This window comes from Bison bison, unplaced genomic scaffold, assembly GCF_000754665.1.
Source record: "Bison bison bison isolate TAMUID 2011002044 unplaced genomic scaffold, Bison_UMD1.0 scf7180017864373, whole genome shotgun sequence".
Classification (NCBI taxonomy): Eukaryota; Metazoa; Chordata; class Mammalia; order Artiodactyla; family Bovidae; genus Bison; species Bison bison.
This window is the reverse complement of record NW_011494945.1, coordinates 7653972-7664500: the sequence shown is the minus strand read 5'-3', so window position 1 is coordinate 7664500 and position 10529 is coordinate 7653972. Positions and strand designations below refer to the sequence as shown.

The 10529-nt window shown below is 40.1% G+C and overlaps 1 protein-coding gene across 1 annotated transcript in view; it reads right to left on the bottom strand.

Annotated features, from left to right (window-relative positions):
• The window catches only part of SEC63 (SEC63 homolog (S. cerevisiae)), a 70905-nt gene that overhangs the window by 58928 nt on the left and 1448 nt on the right, over window positions 1-10529 (bottom strand). Inside the window, exon 2 of the mRNA XM_010856697.1 lies at window positions 10400-10523. Coding sequence (XP_010854999.1) covers window positions 10400-10523 — 124 coding nt within the window. The remainder of the gene's footprint in view (window positions 1-10399; window positions 10524-10529) is intronic.

The window sequence follows — 10529 nt, the reverse complement described above, 5'->3', positions numbered from 1 at the left end:
TTTTCCTCTATTTCTTTGCATTGATTGCTGAAAAAGGCTTTCTTATCTCTTCTTGCTATTCTTTGGAACTCTGCATTCAGATGTTTATATCTTTCCTTTTCTCTTTTGCTTTTCACTTCTCTTCTTTTCACAGCTATTTGTAAGGCCTCCTCAGACAGCCATTTTGCTTTTTTGCATTTCTTTTCCATGGGAATGGTCTTGATCCCTGTCTCTGAAACTCAAATACTGTTAAAGATATAATAGCTTTAAAAAAAAAAAAGCAACTTAAAACACAAGGATGTACATCCCACTAGAACCTTAAACACTACATACCCCAAAGTAAAAACAATTCACTGAGCTGAAAGGACCCACAGACATAAGAGGTACTGAGAATGTCTTCCTCAAGATCATAGCCAATCTGGCCAGAGATTCTTTAAATAAGCTTTTAGACATTAATATAAATCCATATAATAAATTCAGCATATATATAAGAGCAGAAGGAAGAAAACATTCACCATTCCAACACCCAGGTAATAATCACTAATAACATTTTAATATGTTTCCTTTGTAGTCCTCTTTAGGAGAACATCTGGGAAGCAGGAAAAAAGCTGGCAAGGTGGATGGTACATACTCAGGAAAGATTTCTCTGTGAACAAGGCAATTCCAGCAACTAATTTCTAGGGACAATATGCTTCCCTCAATTGAAGGGCTGTGGGGCTGCCTCAATCAAGACTCTCAAGGACCCTCAAAACCCTCTTTTCAGCAGTAAACATGACATCTACTACTATTCCCAGTGCAACAAACGCCCAAGTGAGTTTCTCAGACAGCAGAACAAACAGGACATACAAAAGCTAATTTAAGGAAAGCACTGTATAATGTACCAGTGTCCCAATGGAGAGACACAAACACATAAAGCTAAAGTTTTAGTTTTTTAATTTCTAAATATCTCCATGTTTAGAAACTTGTAAACAATATTTAATGACTACTAATAACCAAATAAATTAAGACACCATAATATACCTACCATCCTATATAATTAGACATATAAACTGTTCCTAACTTCTTGGCATTATGGGCATACAGGGTGTTCTTTGAGAAGCAATTTCCAAAGTGAGGGTGGGGAAAGTCTCCATACCTCCAATGAGCAATTCTTGGAACACCAGCTAGGTGTCCAAGAATTCAACTCAACTCTGACACCATCTACCCAGACTGTAGGGTTGAGGGTTCAGTCCTCCAAGACTGTACACCCAAGCCCCCCTACTTTAGATGCCAGTCATTAGCCCAGATAATAGACTGGGGGTTCCAATAACCTCTTCCTTTGGTTTAATTTGCTAAATTAAATTAAATTTAAATTTAATTTAAAGCAGCTCACAGAACACAGAGAAACATTTTACTTACTATATTACCAGTTTATTATAAAAGGATACAACTCAGGAATGGACAAACAGAAGAGATGCACAGAGCAGGGTTTGGAGAAAGGGCAAGGAGGTTATACATAAATGTATATAAGAAGTACATATTTGGTCATTCAGATGACCATAATATATTTAAGTCACAATATCACAGTATCTTTCTCTAGTCCTGTATTTAGACCTATATCCTTAGAACACTGCCCTAGAGGTGGAATTACTAAATTTAAAGTTTTTAACATGTATATAGCTCTCTTCTAAAAAAAAGAAGTAGGACTATACATTCTTTTTCAGCAGTTTGCATGAATAGCACTACCATTCTGCAGCAGCCAGTAATAAAGTCCATTTTTATTAATCTGCACTCAACTCCTGGAAGCAGACATTGTTTTCTTATACATAATCACCCCTCCCCTTTCCAGCTGCCAAGAATATAATAGGTACTATATAAATATTTGTAAAGAACGTACAGAATTCCTTTATCTAGAAAACATTATTACATGTCCTTTATTAAGTACACATTGGTAAGTACCTACTATGTGCCCAGATCTTTCTGGACACTGAGGACACATCAAAAAACAATATAAAAGTCCCAGCTCTCACAGACCATACATTCCAGTTCAGAAGACAGCAGTAAAAAAAATAAACTTTATAGTATATTAGAAGATGATAAGTGCTGTGAAGAGAAATAAAACAGAAAAAGTGAAGAGCTTTTTTGCAGGCAGAAAGAAACTTAACAACTTAAAATAAGGTGCTCAAAGAAGGCAACACTGAGAAGATGGCATTTGAGCAAGGCCATAATAGAGATGAGGAAGATCACAACAGGCTATCTAGAGGAAAAGCATTCCAGGCACAGGAAGCAATAACCATAAAGGTTCCAGAGAAGCATGCCTCACGTGCCCTAAGAACGGTGGAGCAGCTGGTCTGACTGGAATGGAAGGAGCAAGAGAGAAAGGAACAAGAAATGAAGTCCAAAAGTTCATGAAGGATTTCATAGACCACTCTATGACTTTAGCTTCTATTCAGATTGAGATGGGAGAGCCTTAAAGGGTTCTGAGTCCAAGAGTGACATGCGCCAGCTTCAGTTAAAAAAGGATCACTGTGCTACTATTTCGAGAACAGACTGCAAGGAGCAAGGGTGGACACAAGGAGACCAGTTTGGAGACTAACAATAATCTAGGCAATAAAACAGGACAGTGCTGGTAGCAAAGCAATTAGAAATGGTCAGACTAGATGTAATTTGAAAGTAGAGCCAACAGGACACACTAACATCTGGAAGCAGCACATAAGACAGAGATAAGCCAAGAGAAACTCCGAGACTGCTGGCCAGAACAGTTGAAGAAACAGTTGTGATTAACTGAAATGGGAAAGACTACAGGTCAGGAAGGTTGGGAGAATGGACAGAAATCACATTGATTTTTTGCATAATAAGATCTCTATTAGATACACAAATAGAAATGTGGAGAGTTCAAGAAGAGTTCTAGATTGGAAATGTAAGTCTGGGAAATGTAATTTTTATGAGTCACATAGATGATACCTAAAGTCATGAGACTGGGTGAGATCACCAAAGGAAGTACAGATGGAAAAGAAGTTAAGGTATCAGCCTAGAGGTATTCTAATATTGAGGTCCTCACTGGTAAACTATGCTCAATAAATCCCAAGAAAAAACAGATACTACCCTCACATCTACAGCCAAGTGATTCTTGAAAAGACTGTGTTCATTCAGTGAAAAATGAACAGTCTCTTCAATAAATACTGCTTGGACAACTGGATTTCCACCCATAGGAATATATTCAAAAGAACTGAAAATAAGAACTCACAGATTGGTATACAATGTTCACTGCAGCATCACTCACAACAAAGAATAGAAATAACCCAAGTGTTCATCAATAGATGAGTGAATTAAAATATGGATATATCCATACAACAGAATATTGTTCAGCCATAAAAAGAATTATGTTCTGATATATGCTACAATATGGATGAATCTAGAAAAATTATGCTAAATGAAATAAGCCAAACATGAAAAGGCAAATACTGTATGATTCCCCTTATACGAAATATCTAGAATCAGATCAGATCAGATCAGTCGCTCAGTCGTGTCCAACTCTTTGCGACCCCATGAATCACAGCACACCAGGCCTCCCTGTCCATCACCAACTCCCGGAGTTCACTCAGACTCACGTCCATCGAGTCAGTGATGCCATCCAGCCACCTCATCCTCTGTCGTCCCCTTCTCCTTCTGCCCCCAATCCCTCCCAGCATCAGAGTCTTTTCCAATGAGTCAACTCTTCGCATGAGGTGGCCAAAGTCCTGGAGTTTCAGCTTTAGCATCATTCCTTGCAAAGAAATCCCAGGGCTCATCTCCTTCAGAATGGACTGGTAATAGGCAAATTTATATAGTTTTGTCTATATATATGGAGTTTACCAGGGGCCGAAGGAAAGGGACAATAAGAAGCTACTGCTCAACAGGCAGAGTTTATTTAAGTTGATGAAAAATTTTGGAAACAGTGGTGATGGTTGCGCTGCATTGTGAACCCTACAGTGTATACTGAACTATACACTTAAAACAGTAAAACTACAAATTTTCCCTTTTGTTTTGTGATCCCATGGACCACAGCCCACCAGGTTCCTCCGTCCATGGGATTTCCCAGGCAAGAATACTGAAGTAGGTTGCCATTTCCTTCTCCAGAGGTTCTTCCCACTGCAGGGATCCAAACACGTGTCTTTGGCACTGGCAGGAGGGTTCTTTACCACTGAGCCACCAGGGAAATCCCTCATCCTTTAATAGTCCAGTCAAAATCAACCTAACTCTAAAGAGACCTTCCTCACCTCTAGATACTGACGACTACCACCAATTAGATGCAAATACTTTATCCAACTAACTTCCACAGCACTTATTTTCACTTTTCCTACATTTTCTTTGCTGTGTTTTGGATATATTAATAATAATTCGTATTTGTCTAATTCTAATTCTCCCACCCCATCAGGGTTATAAACTAACAAAAGACTGTATTTACACTGCATGCCTCTTTGTACTGTCGGCTGTTTTTATATAGGTAAACAGTGAGTGCTCAATCAATAACTACTAGATTTAACTAAACTGGCAAAAATCTATAGCAAAAAACATCTGGAATACACATGAGAAAATTCCTTCATCCATACTGACACAAATGTAATTCCAAAATGTAAGGAACACCTTATGTTACCATACCCAACTTTGGGTTCACCCACCTACCACAGCAAAGCCAATTCACTGATGCTAGGTGTGGTGAAGGACGCTACAGTGTTTATCGTGGATGCCAAGCAAGGAGTAGGGGCAGCTCATGCTCAAAAGACCCAAACTCCACAACCCAAACTCCAAGGGTTTTTAAAGGCAACCTCTGGGGGCTTCGGGGATGCAGGATACACGACTTTCTTCTGACTGGGGTGGTGAGGTGGAGTGGTTTCAGGAATCTCAACTATCAACCTTCCAATGTCACCTCAGGGATGCGGGTCTTAGTTCCTAAAGAACAACTCCAAGAGATCCTTCAGACTGTCCTGTATATTCCTTGAGGATGAACTAGCACTCTTTTTACTCATGACTTCCCTATGTAAGTAACTACCTATGCCTGCTCTATGGAACTCAAGGAAGGCCCACGAGACTGAAGTCTTTTTCTACAAACAAGAAATGGGGAACACCAAAAGGCTTTTGTACCTGGGAGGGTCCTGCAGGGTCCTGCTTGGTTTCAGTCCCCCATTCCTTTAATACTCTTCACTCTTGAAAAGAATAGGTACAGGACAAGGAAGGGAATAATTTTGGATAGAAGTTAATCATAAACTCTGCAGAGGAACTCAGGCTCTAGGGAGACTTAGTTTTCACTTATTAAGAAAATGAACAATAATGCCTTTCAAACAAACAATATGATGGTGAGATGGTGTAAATATATTTATTATCAATAAAGTCTGGTAACAGGAAACTTTTTTTCAAAGAAGTCCAAGTACAATATGGATACATTTGTTGTTGTTGCTTAGTTGCTGAGTTGTGTCCATCTCTTTTGCAACCCCATGGACTGTAGCCCACCAGGCTTCTCTGTCCATCAGATTTTCCAGGCAAGAATACTGGAGCGGGTAACCATTTCCTTTTCCAGGGGATCTTCCCCATGCAGAGACTGAACTTGCATCTCCTGCATTAGCAGGCAGATTCTTTTTCCACTGAGCCATCTGGGAAGCCTGGATACATTTGTTTGGACTTTTTAATTTCTGAACAAAAAGTATAATTAAGGGAATGAACATCTGAAAGTTGTATTTGATATGAAAATAAACCTATCTTTGTCTTTCAGCTTCTCCAAGATCAAGCTAGAATGCAAGATGACCTTTAAATAAAAACAATTTATGTAATGCATTTACTAATTCCAATGTTTGTCACCATATTTATAAAACCTAAACTTGTACTGCCAGGTTTTCAGCTGGTTTCCTCGACTGTGTGGAACTTAAATGTGTCTATGCTCATGTCTGGTACCCTTTCTGTCTGGACAGAACAGAGACAATGACTTGATTTTAAAATGAGTCAAGCTTTTTAGATCTCTAATACCCCTTTCAAAATCTAAAATTTTAGGAAGACTGTATGTTCTAAGTGGAATATGAACATTCAAAAAATATACTGCCTTGCACACAGCGCTTTCCACTTCTCATTTTAATACTTATTATAATGCGTTATACTAATTACAGAGGGAGTGCAAGGTAGTGGCTAGCAAGAGAAGCTTTGGCATAAGATGAATTTGGGTCCAACAACCAATCTTCCACTTAGCAGCAATATGGCTTTAAGCAAGTTGGTTAGCTCTTCTTTGGCTCTATTTTCTCATTAATAAAATTGGGATAACACTTGAGTCTAACTCAAAGTGATACAGTGAGTGCATTCAGCACTTCCCATCCTGAGGCTAGTAAACATTCAATGAACAGCTGCAGCGCCTGACATGAAGATTACAATCATCTGTCTCAGACTGGAATGGGATGTGGGATCTCCCCCAATACGAAAAGGGACTACTATACCTAAAGTCATCTCAAAGGAGATGCCCACACCAAAATATTTTAACTGTTTTTGGGTGACAGAATTACAAGCAATTTTTGTTCTGTCCCTTTGATCTTTTTTGCATTGAGTATATGTAACTTATTAAGAAAAAAGCTCTAAACCCTTAAAAGCCTGATCTATCACCTAGAAGCAGCATCTAGCAGTCTTATATGCTCTATGTGTGTGCTCAGTCACTCTAGTCATGTCCAACTCTGCAACCCTACAGACTGTAGCCCACCAGGCTCCTCTATCCATGGGATTTTCCTGGCAAAGATACTGGAGCAGGGTGCCATTTCCTCCTCCAGGGGATCTTCCCAACCCATGGATCAAACCCAGGTCTCCCACAATGCAGGTGGATCCTTTACCACTGAGCTACCAGGGAAGCCCATTATGCTCTATAAATAACTTGCAAAATGAACAAATTTCTACAGTGCCTTTAGTTTTAAAGCAAACATGTTTATATGCATTTATTTCTTTGCTTCTCATCATCACTTCTTGGTAGGTAGAGCAGTTTATTATTACTACTCTTAGAAAATGAGGATGAGAGTTCAGAAACAACTAATCAGGGACTAGGCTGAAACTTAAACCCAAAACCTCTAATTCAAATGAGTTTTTCACTTTACTATTGAGCACTAAAAGTGAACTCCTACATTCCCAAGTCAGAGAGCTAAATCACTTGTACATATCTGAAAGGCAAGGAACAAAGAATAAAGGAATTCAACTTTTAAAGTTTCATTAATCCTTTCAAACAATCTGAGTACATGAGTGTACCAAATCAAATTGTTCCAGAAAGTCCAAGTAACCAGCAAAAACAGCAGGCCCTAACAGCCCCAATATGTGCCAGACACTGTTCTCAACACTTTACATATACCTATTTTATTAATTTAATTCTATGGAACATAACTACTGTCTCTATTTCAGAAATGAGTACACTAAAACACAGAGAAGTTAAACCACTTGCCTAAGATTAACACAGTAATTGGCAGACCCAGGTTTCAAAACTAGTTTTGAAAAGTAAGGAGTAAAAAAAAAACAAAAACCCAAATTTGGGAAAAAGTAATGACATATTTTATCTCAATTCAAATGATCTATAATCCTTAACCTATGGAAAGAATAGAAGTCCTCTCAGGATTATTTGAGAAGGAAATGGCAACCCACTCCAGTATTCTTGCCTAGAGAATCCCAGGGACGGGGGAACCTGGTGGGCTGCCGTCTATGGGGTCACACAGAGTCGGACACGACTGAAGCAACGCAGCAGCAGCAGCAGCAGGATTATTTGAATTTGTAATAATTACAGCATTAATTTTCTCTTGTCAAGTATCACTGTAAACCTATTAAAGTTACTTTAACAAAAATATTCTGCTTTCAACTACATTATTTTATAGCACTGTTTTACTCTAAATGCTTCTTAGCTTGGTAAAACCAAAAGGCTAAGACATTAGAGACTTTTTTGTTTTTATCAAAGTGCCCATATCAAAAGAAATATGCCACCTCCCCAAACGACAATTCCAGCTAAAGACCACTACCTACTTTAGCAACTCAACCTAGCTACAATTTACAACCTTGTAAAAAACCAATACATAGCACTCACTCCAGATCAATTAAATCAGAGTACCTGGTGATGGTCATTCCCCCAAATGATTCTAACAAGGAGTCAGGGCTAAGAACCACTATTCCTTAACCACTAAGGAAATCCAAACCCTCCATGTTATTACTTCAAACAGAACTTTTTTCATAATGGTCAGAAAAAGTATTCAGTCACTTATTCAGTCAACTTGCAAACAACCAAGAGAGTAAGATAAACAGGACCCTTCAACTACTAAAAGGGGTATTAATTATAAGTGCACTTAGCCCAACAGATTAGACAAAAGTTAAGGCAAAATGGGGCTATCCAGGTGGCTCAGCAGTAAAGAATCCATCAACCAGTGCAGGAGACACAGGTTCAATCCCTAAGTCAGGAAGATTCCCTGAAGAAGGAAATGGCAACTCATTCCAGTATTCTTGCCTGTGAAATCCCATGGGCAGAGGAGTCTGCCAGGCTACAGTCAATGGGGGTCGCAAAAGAGTCAGAAGCAACTTAGGGACTAAACAGCAACAACAGAAAAGGGATTCCAGTAATAATGTTAACAGAGTAACTTCAACTAACATCTCAAATATGCCAATGCAAAGACCAAGCTACTTCTATTTTTCAAATCCAAGATTTGCACACCTGAAATGGCGCCATACTTTCTTGATGGACTCATGGGCCCAACAATTCCGAAAGAGCAACACTGAAACAACCGTCAACCTGAAAACTGAAAGCCCCCAAAAGTGTTATCTTGTAAAAAATAACTAAACAAAGATTAAACTCAACTTTAAGGTTGTGTAACTGCTGGCAAAGGAAATCTTTTTATGTTTTCACATAGAAGATACCCCTGAAAAGTCAAGACTGCCCTAAGAACTCTGAAATTCAAAATCATCATATGCCTACATATGTTTGAAGGAAAATAATTTGGTGACTTGTACTGATAGGAGGCTATTTATAATCTTTATTCATCTCACTTAAAAAGTAGTCATTAAGTCACTCACTTAAAAAGCTGTTGGAATACTTTGCTTGATTATTAGTGATGTTTTAGACCCTTAATGGCTTGTTAGGGCAGGTATTATCTTTCTAAAATCTGAAAAATTCTGTGGTATATCTGTCCTCAAGCATTTTGAATAAAGGGTGTGGGTCTGTAGTAGTAATTTTGAATAATACAACATGATATTTTAATATTTGAACTTATTTTATTTTCCTGTGAAACAGTAAGCAGCCAAAAGCACTGAATCAGTCTTAAAGCTTAACAAGACCTGGGTTGATTCAATGCTTCACTGGGTCACAATGTCCCCAAAGTGAAGTATATCACCTGGACAACGTAGACCCCCAACACACCCAACTTGAGAGTCTATTTACTCAAGTTACCAGAGCTCTTGAGAAACAGAAAACCTTCCCTAAATGTTCATACTCAAAACCTGTTACTGTTAACGCACCATAAGCAACCTCCATAAACAACCTATTAAGGCCTTGCAGTTCTATCAGTCTTAAGAATATCACCTGCCATATGTCCTAACAAGAGTGCAACAAATGGAATCTAAACATTACCCAAACATAAAATGCCTTGACAAGAATCTATTTAATTATGTGTTCTACACCAATGTCGTTCAAAGTGAAAAAATTTAGAACTGAAAGAAAATGGACCAACCACCTCACAACCGATCTACCTACAAGCCTTAATCCTTCCTTCATACTTAAGCTTTTTTCGCCATAAACAGGAAACTTCGAAGAGAAGGAAATAGAGAAATGCCTAATTCTTGCTAAGGAGAATAACATCATTGCTTCCAACCCCCACAGTGTGAGTGAACAAAGGAAAAGGCAACGAGGGAAAGGCACGGAGAGGTGGGGGACGTTTGGGGAGCTCAGCTGGAGTCCTATACATGCCACCCAACTCAGATGGTGCCCTAAACATCTGTAACGACAGCTGCAACAGGGAAACGGGGGTGTCGGGGAAAGAGGACCGTGGCTTGGCGGCTCAGAGTGGAGCCTGCACGCTTGTCTTCTTCCTTTGCCAACTCTTCTCTCACCTTCCAATTCCCATCCTCGCGATCCCATCCTGCTCCCTCCATAAAGAAAAATACCAATAAAACCCGAGGCAGAGAAGACAAAGGGGCAGGACACGGCTGCAAGGAACGTCCAGAACAATAGGGGAGAGGGAGCACAGCGAAACTCCTGAGGAGGACAATAAGGGGGGTGGGAGGAGCCCAGAGAGACACCCAGGGAAACACCACCGAGCCCGGGCCCCGCGGGCGGCGGACGCCTGGACGCGAGGCCCGGCCGCGCGGGCGTTATCACCCTGTGCGCGGCGGGCTGGGCTGGGCCGGAGCGACGCGGCCCGGAGGAGCCGGTGGGGCCTGCGCGGGTCAACAGGCAGCTGCCGGCGGGACTCACCGGCATTCTGATCTCGGGGCCAGAGGTAGTATGTGGCCGGAATCACGATGAGCCCCACGAAGGAGGTGAGGAAGTAAAAGAAGGTGTTCCCGCTGTCATCGTACTGGAACTGCTGCCCCGCCCTGGCCCC